The sequence below is a fragment of the Panthera leo genome (assembly GCF_018350215.1).
Source record: "Panthera leo isolate Ple1 chromosome Y unlocalized genomic scaffold, P.leo_Ple1_pat1.1 chrY_random_Un_scaffold_81, whole genome shotgun sequence".
In the NCBI taxonomy this organism is placed as follows: Eukaryota; Metazoa; Chordata; class Mammalia; order Carnivora; family Felidae; genus Panthera; species Panthera leo.
In genome coordinates, this window is record NW_024962235.1 from 162,487 (window position 1) to 178,223 (window position 15,737).

The 15,737-nt window shown below is 53.3% G+C and overlaps 1 protein-coding gene and 1 non-coding gene across 2 annotated transcripts in view; both read left to right on the forward strand.

Annotated features, from left to right (window-relative positions):
- The window catches only part of LOC122212856 (protein Shroom2-like), a 76,054-nt gene extending 64,667 nt beyond the window's left edge, over window positions 1-11,387 (forward strand). Inside the window, 5 exon segments of the mRNA XM_042926831.1 lie at window positions 175-518; window positions 521-698; window positions 1,604-1,775; window positions 7,874-8,146; window positions 11,075-11,387. Coding sequence (XP_042782765.1) covers window positions 175-518; window positions 521-698; window positions 1,604-1,775; window positions 7,874-8,146; window positions 11,075-11,341 — 1,234 coding nt within the window. The 3' untranslated portion in view covers window positions 11,342-11,387.
- Window positions 5,311-5,395, forward strand: TRNAR-GCG. Its single transcript has one exon. It is a non-coding gene; the product is annotated as a tRNA-Arg (tRNA).
- Window positions 11,388-15,737: the final 4,350 nt, after the last annotated feature.

Genomic DNA, 15,737 nt, shown 5'->3' on the forward strand with positions numbered 1-15,737 from the left:
CCCCGTCCTGGGTCTGTGATCACGGAGGCTCCTTCCAGCTCAGTGGCCAAAGGTCTTTGAGCCTGGGTTCCCCAGCCGGAAGAGCAGGTGAGGGACCAGCGGGTTTCTCTCCCGGGTAGGCGTCGACGGCAGGGCTCACTTTGCGTTTTCAGCACACGGCTCTTCTCTTTCCAGAATCGAGCGGGTGATTGACAACAATACCACTGTGAAGATGGTGCCCATCAAGATTGTGCACTCGGAGAGCCGGCCTGAGAAGGAGAGCCGCCAGGGCCTGGCCCGCGCCACCGAGCTGCCCACACTGCCCAGCGGGCTGGAGAAAGACCACATCAAGACCCTCAGCACCTCGGAGCAGTCCTACTCCCGCTTCTGCGTGTACAGCCGCCAGGGCGCCGAGCCCCCGCCCCAGCCCCCCGAAGCCCCCGCGCCCACTGCCAAGGACAGCGGGGCCTCTCCGTCCGGGCTCAGCTACGTGAAGACCAAGGAGAGGACAGCCGAAGACCTGAAGTCAGAAGAGCTGGCCCGGAGATCGTGGGCAAGGAGAAGTCTCTGGCCGACATCCTGGACCCCAGCGTGAAGATCAGAACCACCATGGACCTGATGGAGGGGATCTTCCCCAAAGACGAGCACCTGCTGGAAGAAGCCCAGCAGCGGAGGAAGCTGCTCGCCAAAGTCCCCTCTCCTGGGACCACGGACGAGAAGTGAGTAAGCACCGCCTTCAGGGGCGCGGTGTGGCCGCTTGGGGCGCTGCTCCCTCTTAGCATCTGGTTCGCTCCAGGGGGCAAGTGCCTTCTCCGTGTGTCTGTTTTCATGATTGCTTCTGGGGGGCAGGTTTCCGAAAGTACTGCCCAGTGCTTACTTAGCACGTTTTGGCCGTCCGGGGACCCTCCCAAAAGAAGCGCTAAGGCCCGTGGCTGGGGATGACGACTCTGAGGCCTGGCAAAGATGTGAGGATAGCGCAGCTCCTGCGATGCCCGCAGGCGCCTCTCAGAAGACAGCGCTTCTCAGCTGGGCCGTCGTCTCCCTCCAGGGGACACTTGGCAATGTCCGGGTACGTTTTTAGTTGTCGCCCCCGCGAGGTGCTCCCGGCATCCTGTGGGTGGAGACAGGGAGGCTGCCCAACACCGTGCGGCGGACAGGACACCCCCACAGCCCCAGATGTCAGTCACGAAGGCTCCTGAATGTCCTAGTTACTAAGGAGGCTTTCTGTTCCCGCTTGTGGAACGGAGCGAACGGATGCATTTCCACGGTTTGGGGGAACGTGCTTTGCGACCTGTCTCATTCCGTGGGCCACCTGCACAGGCGTGTGCTCACATCTGTCCTGTTTATATCCATTGTGTCCGTACACGTCGTTAACTGACAGTAGGTGGGAGTGCCCGTGAGATGCCCGAGACAGGGGCGGGGGGGTGAGTCGGATCAAAGCAAGAGGGAGCAGACACGGCTGCAGCCAAGGGCTGCCCCTCCGCCCCCCTTTGGCGGTCCCATCCCCCGGCTGTTGTCTTTTGGTTAGCGGCCCCGTTGGCTCGTCGGGACCGAGGCCGTGAGCCGGAAGGGGGCACGTGCGCGTAGGGTCACAGCCAGTTGCGGTTCTGACCTTTCTACGTAGGAGAGAGGAGCCGAGCGTGCCGGCGGCCGTGTCCCTGGCCGCCAGTTCCACGTACTACAGCACTTCGGTCCCCAAGGCGGAGCTGCTGATCAAGATGAAGGATCTGCAGGAGCAGCAGGAGCCCGAGGAGGATTCGGGGAGCGACTTGGACCACGACCTGTCGGTGAAGAAGGTAGGAAAGGCCGTGGCCAATGAAACCGTGCTCGTTGGCAGAGAAGGGGCCGCACGTCACGGTCCAAGTAATCTGTGCCTTCCACCCTAGTTAAAATGCTGCGGACTTCATTCTGTGACCTTCGGCGAGTTACCTGTTCTCTTTGAATATCAGGTTCTAATACCTGCAGCCAGGAGATCACAGTCCCCACATAGTGCTTGTAAAGTGCTTTGTCCACCAAGCAGCGTCATTTCTTGTCTCCTAGAACTCCCAGGCGCTTAGGGGTACAGCAGGAGACCAAACAGAACGGAGCCCTTCCTTTCCAGAGGGGAGCCTCTGTTCAGCCCACATGAAAACAAATACACAGTAGGGGGTCGGCACACTGCAGCCTGTGGGCCAAACCTGGTTTTGTGAGCAAAGCTGTATTGACGCACAGGCACATTTTTTCATTTAGAGACGCTCTCTGGTGGCTTTCCTTCCACAGAAGCAGGGTTGAGTAGTTGCAGCTGACCACGCCACCTGGAACGTCGAGGATCTTTACTGTCTACCCCTTTATGGAAAGAGTTTGCCAACGTTTAATGTGGTACATTGGATGGTGAGAGAATCAAAACAGAGTGAAAGAATCGAGTGAAACAAAGGAAGGTGATTCTAGAGAGGGCTCCGGCGAGGGGATGATTGAACAGTGACCTAGAGTGGTGTGAAGGGTGAGCCGTGTGGATATCTGGGTGCACTGGGGTAAGGGGACCAGCCGCTGCGAAGGTCCTGAGGTGGTAGGCTCGTGACACATTGGAGAAGCAGCAGTGGCTTTAGCTGGAGCTATGTGGACCAGGAGGGTAGGACTGGAGATAAAGTCAGAAATGAGGTCAGGGACTACATAGTGAGTGGCCATGAAGTCATGGTAGGGACAGCATTACTGCTGTCAGTGTCAATGGCATTACTGCTCTGTTAGCTTTAAATCTCCATGATCTGTCAGCACGCCAGACCTGTGGCATCTAGGTGATTACCTAGTTTTTTAGGAAGGCCTTAGCATTAAACGGATGACGGGATTGCCAAAGAAAGTCCGTTTCGGAGGCTAGCACGTACTCTTTATTCCAGGGCCTTGAGCCCGTCAAATACTACCAGGGAAAGAAAAGGAGGGAAGCAGCCTTTTGTGAGCATTTGCCATATGCTTAGTACTTTGGAAAACTGCTTTCATAAAACAAACACTTTTTTTTTTCTTTTAACAGAAATCTTACCAAAAGATTATGCGTGTATAGTTGGTGGTTTAAAAACACCACTGGCTGATTTCAGATATAATAGAAGAAATATTGTGACCCATGCATGACAGAAATTTACTTTCAGTTTGGGGAATATTTGCTTTTTTGTTCAAGGGAATTAAAGGGAATAAAAGATAAGAATTTTAGTCCTGGGCTTGTATCTGGCTTCCAATCACATATCCAATTTCTTTCTTTTTTCTTTCTTCTTTTTTAATGTTTATTTTTGAGAGAGAGAGACAGACAGACATACCAAACGTGAGCCGGGGGGGGTGGGGAGAGAGAGAGGGACACGCAGAATGTGAAGCAGGCTCCAGGTTCTGAGCTGTCAGCACAGAGCCTGACGTGGGGCTCGAACCCGCGAACCGCAAGATCATGACCTGAGCCGAACAAAGGCAGACTCTTTTTACGACATGGCCTTGTTTCTCGTGCTGTGATGAGTTTGGGGTGGGGCACGCCCTGGTACTGCCCAGCCTTCATCTGGGTGGCTCTTTTCTCTTTCTGCTTTTGGGAGGCTCAAGTTGCTGGGCAACTGCCTCACCTTAGATGACTGCTTTGGGATTGAGATGAATCCCTGTGAACTTGGCTCCTGACAGCCTACTCCCCGCACCCCCCCAACCTACTCCGCATGATTATATTCTTGGGTTTTTTTAATGTTTATTTATTTTGGGGGCCGGAGGAGCAGCAAGAGAGGGGGCCAGAGGATCCGAAACAGGCTCTGAGCTGTCAGCAGAGAGCCCGATGCGGGGCTCGAACTCACAAACTATGAGATCATGACCTGAGCTGAAGCCAGACTCTCAACCGACTGAGCCACCCAGGCACCCTCGCATGATTAAATTCTTAACCCAACTGACATATCTTATTCCAGATGCAAATGTTGAGTAATTTCACAGTAAACGGCAAATGCTGTAAATCACAGTTCTCTGTGGTGTTAGTGACTCAGTAATCTTGCTTTTCGGCTTGATTTGACAAAGGCAGCTGGCACCCTGTCTTTTCAGCCTTCTTCTCATAACCCACAAATACACTGTGTCGTGTGGTTGTACAAAGTGTTCACGGTGGGGAGAAGGAGGTCCGTGCCGTGTGGATGTACCTGATGGGCCGTAACGGTAGAGCGGCTTGACCCCGAATCGCATGTGGACCCACGTGCCCAGAGGGACCTTGGCTGTCATGGTCCCAGCATCGCTGCATGCTCACAGAGCCCGAGTGCCAAATCGGGTGACCCTGTGTTTTAGGAGAAGGCTGAGGACACAGGGATGCAGAGAGGGAATTGTGGTGGCTGGTTGGAAGCATTACCCCAGGAAGGCGAAATCCGTTTTTACACCCGAGGCGGCTCAGGCACACTCTGCCCAGAAAGAGGCCCAACTGAGATATGGGATTCTTCAGCAGAAGCAGACACTCCATGGTCAACATCTGGAATCTGAGGGTTGTGGTTCTTCCCTGGAACTTAGACGTGGGCACGAGGCCCAGAGAGAAAAGACCTCATTCCCCGCCCAGAGGGGGACAAAAGTAGGTGTGCGGGGGGCACCGGAAACAGAGGTAAGGGGCAGGAGTGCACCTGCTGTGAGACCCAGGGTGGGCGGGGGGGGTGGCTGGCCTCTGCCACCACTTGCTCTCCCCCCAGGCCCTCTTGAATGCCATGTGCTGCAGAACACAAGCGGATGGGCTCACGCGAGGCTCATCTGACGTGGCGGGTGAGGCCTGCTGCACCCCGGCTGGTGCTGATAGCCAGTGATCCGTATGCTTCCTGGGCCAGGCCTTGTCCCAAGATCCCTGAAAGTCAGTGTCTGCCCCTTTATGGAAGAAGGGGAGGGTATTTCTAATAAAACTTTACGCACGACATATAAAGGAATCAGAGGAATTTGGGCTCCTTCCAAAACGCCCAGCTTCAAGTTCGCTCAGCTGTTATTGCAGGTTTTGAAGGCGCGTATCATGCATTGGTGTGAAATCTTTATCACGATAATTGCTAAAGAAGAATGAAACAGGAAAGTTACCAGAAGCCCTGGCTAGGGGTCCTCACACATCCACAATCCTCTGAATTGCTTGAGGTGTTCACTCGGGTTACGGGTTGCCTGCAGGTGACAATTTGGAAGGTTCTCCATCCCTACAATCCATTTTGTGCTCTTCCCTCAAGTTATGAGTATCTGAAAAAGGCCATCTTAGCCGTGGGACTCGAAGTTGACTTAAACCGTCTCCCCAGATAGGTAGGTAACCAGACGCACCGAGACACAAGCATCAGCCCACATTCTGAGAGAAAATATCAGAACTGTAGACGCATACAGCTTTACATTAGTGAGGGAAGGGGTGCCTGGGTGGCTCAGTTGGTTGAGCGTCTGACTGCGGCTCAGGTCGTGATCTCACAGTTTGTGGGTTCAAGCCCCGCATCGGGCTCTGTGCTGACAGCATGGAGCCTGGAGTCTGCTTCGGAATCTGTGTCTCTCTCTGTATCTGCCCCTCCTCTGCTCTCCCTCTCTCTCTCTCAAAATAATAAGTAAAATAAATAAATTAGTGAGGGAAGACTAACTAGAACGTGACCCGAAAAAGCCCAAAGCAGTTTATAAATTCCATGTTGGGTGTTTTAGGAGAAAACCCATGCCGATTAATCTGCAGTGAGGACAAGGACAGCTCTCCTCTGAAACTGCCTGCTATCTTAATCTGCAGGATACCCAGACAATGTGATAAGCCCTAGGCAGATTGGACCACGAGCAGGCAGTGCCCATGCCTTTCCAGGCCGTGGACTTATCGTCATACTTACTTGTGCACGCGCATCAACGCCAGATGGGGATTCTCGTCAGCGTCTCCTCCGCAGACAAAGCGGACACGTCATCAGCTCCACGTCATCAGCTCCTGCAAAGCGTGCGATGGCTTGCTCGTGGTTCAGCGTGTCTTTCATCCCGCCGTGTGACTTTGCCCACCTAAACTGTCATCGGGACAGGCGTTTTTTGTTTTTGAATTTTTGTTAACGTTTACTTATTTTTTAGAGAGAGAGTGAGGCAGAGCACGAGCGGGGAAGGGGCAAAGAGAGAGGGAGACACAGAGTCTGAAGCAGGCTGCAGGCTCTGAGCTGTCGTCCCGAGCCCACAAACCGTGAGATCACGACCAGAGCTGACGTCGGCCACTTAACCGACTGAGCCACCCCGGCGGCCCCATGACAGGCGGGTTTTACCCCACTGTTGTCTGTTAAGCCGGGGCACCTTCTCAGCCTGCACGCAGGACTGCTGATACCTGCCAAGTACGGGTACCTACCGCAAGCCGCCAGGCTGGTGATTGTCACGCAGGCACGCGTTCAGCTTTCGTGTCAGTCCTGGAGGTGCGGGCTCCTTTTCCCCTGTGCAGCCAAGATCACGGTCCTGGAGAGCTTGATGAGACGTCGCTCCCTCCGGGCGGGTGACTTCTCTCCGCTCGGCTCTGCCGGCTCCCTGTGGGGTTGGAGTCTGTAAAGGGCCCAGGACACGCGGTGACGGTGTGGGGGGACTTCATGGGTCCGCTTTCTATACGTGGCGTCCCTTGTTGCAGCAGGCTGAGCTGAACATCCTAACTGGACATGAGCGTTCACATTCTGCAGTCTTCATCTGGGTTTGTGCACCTCGGCGCTGTGGCGTGCGGGGGTTCACGTGGGCTGTGTGTGGTTCAGCACGTGGGGGTGAACGCCCTGGCGCTTCTGCTGTGGGTGGGCCTGACGGCACACAGACATCCGTGCTCGGAAGACAGTGGTTTTGGCAGCCTGGGCTCACCTGCTGCGTTCCTTTAGAGCCATCCCTGTACGTTTCCCCAGATCTGCCAGAGGGGGCAGACCATCTTTGCCACTCAAATCCTGCCACTTCAGCAGGAAGGCCAGTTTACGTGTTTTGTTTTTTATTTTTGCCCCTTTAAAAGACAATCACTTAAAGGGCCTGTGGAAAAGGGGGGTGGGGAACTCACGTTTAATGGTCAGAGTGTCAGTTGGGTAACATGAGGAAGTTCTGGAGATGGGCGGTGGTCACGGTTGCCCACGACATGAATGTACTTAATGCCACAGAGTGGTACGCTTAAAAACGCATAAAATGATAACTTTTGAGACTATATCTTGCCATATTTATTTTATTTTATTTTATCTAAAATATTTTTTTAATGCTTTTGTTTTTGAGAGAGAGGGGGACAAAGCATGAGTGGGGGAGGGACAGAGAGAGAGAGGGGGCACAGAATCCAGAGCAGGCTCCAGGCTCTCAACTGTCAGCAGAGCCCAACTCGGGGCTCGAACCCACAAACCGTGATCATTACCTGAGCCAAAGTCGGACTCTTAACCGACTGAGCCACCCAGACGCCCCTTTCTTGCCATATTTTTTAAAAGTTAGTAATATATGTGCATTTCGGTCACATTCAAGTCAGGTTGCTCTCAAAAGACTTTTAATTTTACTGACATCCCTTTATTTGTTTTAACTTTAAGCTGCCAGTTGTGTGTGGAGCATATGTTTAAATCACGCCATTCAGTAGCAGGCGTGAGACTCCATAACTTGTGCACGTGTCAGTTCTTGCACTGGAAGATTGCAGACTATGAAGCACAGAATCTCACGTGGGCCCCGAGAATCCCGGCCAAGGTGAAGGTGAAATGAGGTTTATCTCGAGGGGCCACGTCCTACCTATCGCTGTGTGATAGGACACTAACGGGAGGAGAATAGGTTAGTTGCATGTCTAAATGTCACGCCAGGGACTTCACCGGGAGTTGTTCTCCCTCTCCGGGTCTTAGAAAGCCTCTCTTAGAAAGTTGATGCAAAATCAACTCTTCCCCACGCAGGTCACTTACGTGAGACCACAGGGCCCGGGCAGCCGCTGTAGGTGCCAGGTCGGGTCACCCTAACGAGTGTTTGCATGCCCCCCTGTGCCCTACAGCAGGAGCTCATCGAGAGCATCAGTCGCAAGCTGCAAGTGCTTCGGGAAGCCCGGGAGAGCCTGCTGGAGGACATCCGTGCCAACAGCGCACTGGGGGACGAGGTGGACGCCATCGCCAAAGATGTGTGCAAACCCAACGAGTTTGACAAGTTCCGGATGTTCATTGGGGACCTGGACAAAGTGGTGAACCTTCTGCTGTCGCTGTCGGGCCGTCTGGCGAGGGTAGAAAACGCCCTCAATAATTTGGATGACACTACTTCTCCTGGTGATCGGGTAGATACAACGTGTCTGACCTGGACTCGGCGGGGGGCGGGGCGGGAGGTGGTTGCGGGAAGGTTCCGCGGGGGGCGTCATGAGTTGGTGCCCTGAAGCCTCATGCGGTCCCTGCGGCGGCCTGTGCACCTCCCAGCGCAGGACGCCTTCGGGTGTCCAGGGCTCTCCCTCACTTTGCTGGTAACTGAGGGAGACAGGTGCTGGGGGGTGTGGTGGGCAGGGCCTGACAGGCGTGGTCATGGGACTGCAGGGCTGTTGTGATGTTCAGGAAGAACTGTGGGCTCCTTTTCACATCTTCTCACCTGTTCCCACGGATCATTACTGATAAGCGTCTCTTCCTAGGAAATAGTCTCTTTCACCTTTCTTGACCATGCGTGTAAGTGGGTCTCACTGAGAATGGAATGTGATGTTGTCGCTGCTTTTAACAGGAGTGCACACGGCAGTCTGGAAGCAGTCGAGGACTTGTCTGCCTCTTCCCCCTCTCTTGAGGTGTGCAGCCTGGAACGTGTCTCTTAGGGGGTTTGCAGAATGCAGGAAGTAATAGCCCCCTTGTTGGCTTCACTTCCTGGGTCAAATATCAGTAGAACATGGAGTTTGCTTCTCTGTGTAGGCCCTCAAATGATCATCTTTATTATTAATACGGCTCCTTCTCTGAAAGGGGAGCAGAAGAGTTAGCCCTCTCCCTTACTGTAGGTGAGAGCGCTTTCAGGCGACCTAAATGTTCTCGAGCGCAGCTCGCAGACGTTGTCGTTCTGTGCTTAGCTAAGTCGTTGATGACTACCGTTTGAACATACTGGATAAGCATTGACAAAATAGCTGGGACCCTTGGGTGATGTTCAGATTCTACTTTCTGATTTCCTCGTCTTTGCCACGTGTATCTGAGGAGAGGAAGATAACGCGAGGGGTGCCCGGGTGTCTCCGCCTGTTGAGTGTCCGACTGGCTCAGGTCATGATCTGTGGTTCGAGCGTTGGAGCCCCGTATTGAGCTCTCTGCTGTCAGCACAGAGCCTGCTTGGGAGTCTCTCTCTATCTGCTTCTACCCCACTCATGTGTGCTCTGTCTCTCTCAAAAATAAAAATATTCTTAAAAAAAAACTTGAACGAGAAAGAGATTCGTTTATACATAATTGGAATGTTCTCGAGTATTGATTTAAGTGAACAACTAGTGTGGTCTTTGCAACTCAGCTCCTCTATAATCTATCTTTCCCTCCGTGTGGGTGGAACGGACAGATACTTTATTTAGAATTTGGGGATGATGAAGGAATGCCAACGCTAAGGACCACGCACGTGGTCCTCCTGAGTACCAGGCTCTGGAGCCCTCAGCACGTCCCGGGGGCTCCCTGTGAATGGAGTGTTGCATTCCCCCAGCCAGGGGCAGTGAGGAGGCCCCGTCTCCAGCAGGGTTGGCGTTGGAGGAAAATCTGTATCAGGCAGCGGAAGTTTGGAGACGCTAAGGTTTTCAGAGACAACATAGTAACTAGTTAAAAGACACCGCAGAACGTTTTCTGAGGCTCCCTCCATCTTTCCAGACAGAAAATGTCCCCATCAGGTCCTCTCCCAGCCTCTGCAGCCTCCTGTCCCTAGTCAGCCTGACTGGTTTTAAGTTTTTATGTATTTATTTTGAGAGAGAGTTCCTGCACACACCAGCATGGGAGGGGCAGAGAGAGAGGGAAAGAGAGAATCCCAAGGCTCTTTCCCCTGATGCGGGGCTCGGACTCACAACCCACAAGATCGTGACCTGAGCCAACATTCAAGAGTCGGACACTTACCTGACAAAGCCGTGCAGGCGCCCCAGCCGGACCGATGTTAATAATCCAAAGCACACTTCTAGGGTCTGTTAGCACCTTTCCCTTTGGGTATAACGGATTTGCTTTGCCTCCTCTTTGCGTGAGAATTCCCTGTGCACGTGACCTGAAGAGGGCGGTGTTGCACGGGAGTGGGCAGGGGACCTGACGCCTACCAAGACAGTTTCTGCTTAGTGACCCGCCCACCAAGACAGTTTCTGCTTAGTGACCCGCCCACCAAGACAGTTTCTGCTTAGTGACGGTGGCCGCTCACGTTCATCGCGCGCTCTCTGTGTGCGGGCGTTTTACAGAGAGCCGCCACATGCTGGACTCTCACGGTGGCTGTTGGTAACTGTGCGTGGCCACGTTGCAAAGTGGCGGAATGAGAGCGGCTGTCCTGCTGCCCAAGTAAAAATCACACGGAGGAAATGAAGCCCCGGCCTCCCCCAGCCGACGGTGGGAGACTGAATGCACTCATCTCTTCCTTTCTTAGTTTTTGTTAAACTTAGAGAAGGCAGGGACCGTTAGGTGTGTATTTTGCGGAGAGACGGTGCGGCTGTGAGTGCCACATTTTGGGAACGGGGTCGTCCGTGTCCCCCAGAGCGGGCCCCGTGCGGGGAGCCGGGGAATCTCCCCCGTCACCCTGCGTCTGTCCTGCCTGTCCTTGCTCCCTCACGCATGCCCTGCAAGCTCGCCCAGGGGCTCTTCTCCTGCGGAAGGGTGTACACACCCCGCTCCATGAGTTCTTCGGAATCCGCGCCTTTTGTTGCCTTTGCCGCGGTGTTGTCACGGGCAGGCCTCTGACGCGCATGGGATCCCTAAGTCCTTTACACCTTTCGAGCCTCTCAGAATTCTGTCCTTATCTGTCCGGGGACAGCTCTTCTCGTCAAGGCTGTTCCTGTGAGCCGTTCCAGGCCAGTGGGAAGAAATGGGAGGCGGGACGAGCCTGTGAGCTCTCGAGGAAGGGCTGGGGCTAGCCGCGCCCGAGTATCTCCGTGCAGAGGCCGTCAGACCTCTGGTCCCTAACCTGGCGTCAGGGTGTCCCCTGAAGCAGCCCACAGCGTGGCCGGCATCTTGCGGCGGCCGCCCGGAGCCCCTGCTCTCGCCCTGGTCCTCAACGGGCTTGTCTCTCTCTCTCTCCCCAGCAATCGCTGCTCGAGAAGCAGCAGGTCCTCATCCAGCAGCACGAGGACGCCAAGGAACTGAAGGAGAACCTGGACCGCTGGGAGCGGATCGTGTTCGACATCCTGGCCAGCTACCTCAGCGAGGAGAGCCTGGCCGACTGCGAGCACTTCGTGAAGATGAAGTCCGCCCTCATCATCGAGCAGCGCGAGCTGGAAGACAAGATACACCTGGGCGAAGAGCAGCTCAAGTGTCTGTTCGACAGCCTGCAGCCCGAAAGAGGCAAATAGGAGGGCCCTCCCTGGCGGAGGCCGGAAAGTGCCCCTCTGAGCTCGGTTCCGGAGGGCACGCGGAGACCCCAGCCGGTATTTATGTCCTGCAACCCGAGTCGTCCCCTAGCGGGATGGCTGCTTTAGAGAAGCAATAACTTCCGTGTGTGTTTGCGATGGTCTATTTAGTGTGTTTTAGCTTCCTCGTTGAACGCTGAGCAGAACATCTGACCATTAGCCATTTTGCTTTGCCAGTTACCACACGTGGCCCAGCCTCCGGAGGGTGGCGGGTTCCCTCAGTATAGACTATGTAGTGCATGCAAGTGGTCCTTCTCACTGGTAGGGGTGCCCTTCCTGTCTTCACATCCTGAACCAACCGCCCGGGAAGCAGCCTGAGTGAGTCTCGAAGGCGCATGAGCGGGGAACCCCTGGCTCCCGTCTTACCCTGCGATTCCTTACCCTGGGAAGCGTGGGCTGCCCCATTGTACCCCATTCGTCCGATGGTGTGGACCCTTCCTCGTCCTTCATTCAGTCTCCCAGCAAAACCACGATGATATGATGAGAAGTTACTAACCTTTTGGAAAGGGGAATGGTTTCCCAGTGGTTAAAAACCCACTGTGAAATGAACACCTTATGTGTTGGCTTCACGCATCCTGAAATCGCCACAGAAAGAATCGTGTGCATGCTTTAAAACACGTGCACAGCACAAGGAGCTTCAGTCCTGGCGTCACGGTTCAAGTGATCTTTTCCTGCAAAGTGAAAGTCCTCGGTCAATAGTGTGTCCAGTAGGAGTCATGTGCTTGCTAGATACTTGTTTCATGAGACCAACAGCATATTTCTGAAATTACCTTCTGCCTGTAACACTTATTTTGTGTGCGTATGGTTGTTAGTGACAATTGCCTACGTTTCTGTTTTTGCCTCTTTAATTAAATCTATTGCCATGCCGTAAGGGTTACTTTCCATTTACTTGTAAGAACCTTTCCTCTCTGCGCTTTCAGAGGCCCCATGGAGTATTACAACTCCCAAACCCGATCTTTTTCTGCCACAGTTTATAGATTCTGTCCCCTGTTAGCTGAAATCGCAAGTTTCTCAAGAGAGTCTGCTCACTAAGAAAACACTGTCATGCTGTCAGTTTCCAGTGGACAAGTCACAGACTGGGAGGAAAGATGTGCTAATCATGTCTATGACAAAGGATCTAGAACGTGTGAAGAACTTTCAGAAGCAAGAGAACAAACAGCTGGTTAGTACATGGGCAAGAAACATAACTGGGTGCTTCAGCACAGAGGCCGTGTGCACAGGCAATAAAATAAGCGCGTGGAAAGACATTCAACTGCCATCGGCTTGGTTATAACTTCTGTTTAATCTACGCCGATGTAGAGCTTCTTCACAGATGCTCATCCGATTAAACGTGTGGTAAATGGCAAGACAGCCCCTTGGACGACGTCATGTTGATGTGATGATCGGACATTTGTTTGATCGAGGGATCATTTGGATCCTCGTTTCCCCTATTCCCATGAAAGTTTTCCAACAGGTGGGGACACGTCCCTTTGGCCGCGGCGACGGTTGCCTTCCCAGAACACACGTGCACACAAATGTCTTAACAGACCGCTGTCTGTACTTGATGAGCCAGAGCGGGGGAGCTGGACCCCTGAGCCACAGCACTGACGTCTCTGCACCCCACGGGGGTCCCAAAGTGGCAAGCTTCAGTAACGCACGCAATAAACCCTCTTTTTGGCAATCCACTCATGCCAGAAAGCTCTATGCCTTTTCAGAAGTTTCCAGTCCTATTGAATTAAGCGATTTCTGACTTGAAAAAAAATCCCCATCCTGCCAATGACGTGTCCTCCTTTCCTCCTGCTGTAGTCCCTTCCTGTGAAAACTGGTCACTTCAGAGAAGGTGAAGTTGGCTGTCCACGGACCACTGTCATTCTCCTCAGGGGGACAAACACAGTAATTTCAGCGTGTTTTGCTTTTAATTTAGACAAAGCGTTTATCTGTGATCTTTCCCCTCGAATACAGTGAATCATTCTGATGATATATATGTAAAATGTGAGTAACAGGAGGTGTGTGTCTCTATCCAGCCTTTTAGGTCTTTTGAGGACCTTCTCTCACACACAGCAGTATACAGTGCTCTGTCCCCCTTGCCGCGAAGCACATGGGGTCACTGTCCTGTACCTTCCCCTGTTTGCCTCTTCAGCGTCTAGTCAGCAGGGACCCAAAGATTCCAGTGAGTCGATGTACATATCTTTGTACATAGCTATGTTATTGCATACAACAACAATCTGGTGCTAATGTTTTGCCCTTGGCATTCTTAGGTGGCGGCTGATTCCTCCCCCTCTGTCGTAGCACAGCTGTGGAATGCTCTGTATGGCGAGATTTCAGTCAGGGGTATGGCCTGTGGCTTTTATCCTGCAGTCCAGTGTGGAAAATGTGTACGTAATTCATGCTCGACCCTTACCACTTAGCTCTCATCGTATCGTCCTGCTTGACTTTTAACAGAATAAATGTGTCTTTGAGTGAATGGAGCATGTCTTGACTTACCTATGTTCTATCTTTTTTTTTTTTTTTTAATCCAACTGTCCTCACCATAGGTCAAATTCTTAAGCCACTGATAAATTGTGGGATGGATTCTCTATATGTGTGTAACTTTAGGCCAGCCTAGCTAAGGCTGATCGGTTTGCAGGCAGGCAAAAGTCAGGGGACACAGGTTGTATCAGTCAGCCGTGGCCGTAGTGATGCTGCATAACAAGCAACTGTGGGATCTCAGTGTGCAGTACGGTATCTCTTGAGCTCATGCACGCGGCGATCATGGTACTCTGCTCCGTGTGTCTCTCATCTTTCTCCTGGAACCGGCAGCCTGGCCTGGGGAAGTCTGTGGCGGATGCACGAGAGAACCGACCCGGGCACAAAGGTGTTTTTCCACATACCTGATTATATCACACCGCTAACCTTCTGTTGCCAAAGCAAGCCCCACAGCTGAACTCAGAGAGGTGGTGGGATGTGCCCCACCTCTTCGGTGGGAGGAGCCGTGTCGTCACGTGGCAGAGTGTGGGCACCAGGTGTGAAGAATTTGGGCCACTGATGAGCTGCATCTCCCACGCCGGCGTCTGCTCTGATGGGGTAGCGCTCAAGCGTCCTGGACCCAGAAGCCACGTCCCCAGGGCGAGGCCACCTCTGCCTGCCGCTCCCTAGTCGTATGGCCGTGACCAAGGTACTCGGGCTCTCCGAGTTTCGTCCTGTGTCACTGGAGAAGGCCTGGGGAGCTCAAGCAAGCACATGTTGTTCATGTGCTTAGAGGCCACACTAGGCCTGGAAAAAAGTGCTGCGGAGGCGTCTACTCTTGTGGGTGCATCATTCTCTCTGGTCTTGGAGGGACAGGCCTTCCCTGAACGATCTGCCAGAGCCGCGCAGGAGACGGGGATTTCTGTTGCATGGGAGGATGAGAAAGGGTTCTGGTCTGCAGCAGGTTTGCGAGGCGTCAAGGCTGGATGGGAGCGGGGAGTCTCTTTAATAAAAATTATTCAACGGGCACCTGGGTGGCTCGGTCGGTTAAGCGTCCGACTTTGGCTCAGGTCACCATCTTGCAGTTCATGAGTTTGAGGCCCGCGTGGGGCACCGCGCTGACATCTCAGAGCCTGCTTCAGACCCTCTGTCTACCCCCCCTCCCCGCTCTGCCTATCCCCTGCTCTATCACAAAAATAAGCATTAAAGAAACAAATTTCATAAGTAAAAATTATTCAGAATTAGAGTGGATATTTACTGAGAATGAAAAACTCACAAGTCAGATTTTTTTTCAGTGGATGAATACCACACATTTTGTTTTTATTTCTGGCTTCTGCCAGGTGACTTCAGCGTGTCTCCTTTGAGTTCTGGAATGGTCAAGAGATTACTAACTGGGGGCAGTTCAAATGCAGTCCGAGAGTGCTGCTGTGGTGCTAGGCTGGGCCGTTCTGCGATCTGTCTGCCATGTTCCATGACCCGCTGATGACAGCGTGCAGGGTTGCGTCCCTGAGAACTTGTGTGCTCGGGCTGGTGAACCACATTGGTGACGGCTTGGTCTTTGGTGCGGGCCCATCAGACTTGTACGGGATGAGCTGTGCCGGGTACCCTGAGACAGCCTGGGATATGGGGACACCAGACACTTGCTCCATTTTCAGACCTGTCTGCCGGGACTGCTGCAGGTCTGTACCTACAAGCACAGACATTCTGAGAGCCTGGGTTGTGCACTTCCCGTTAAGAGAAGAAAAGCAATGCACGGTGTGTTTATCGTTCGTGTGTGCTACATCTTGAGTCCCGGTGACCCACATAAACATCCCAGTCAACCCAAGCTGGATAGTGCTCCCTCTCCTCGTCTCCTCCAGGTCCCCCAGAGGCTTGTGGTCATTCCGGCACCTCCTGACACAGGCAGGCGGAGAGG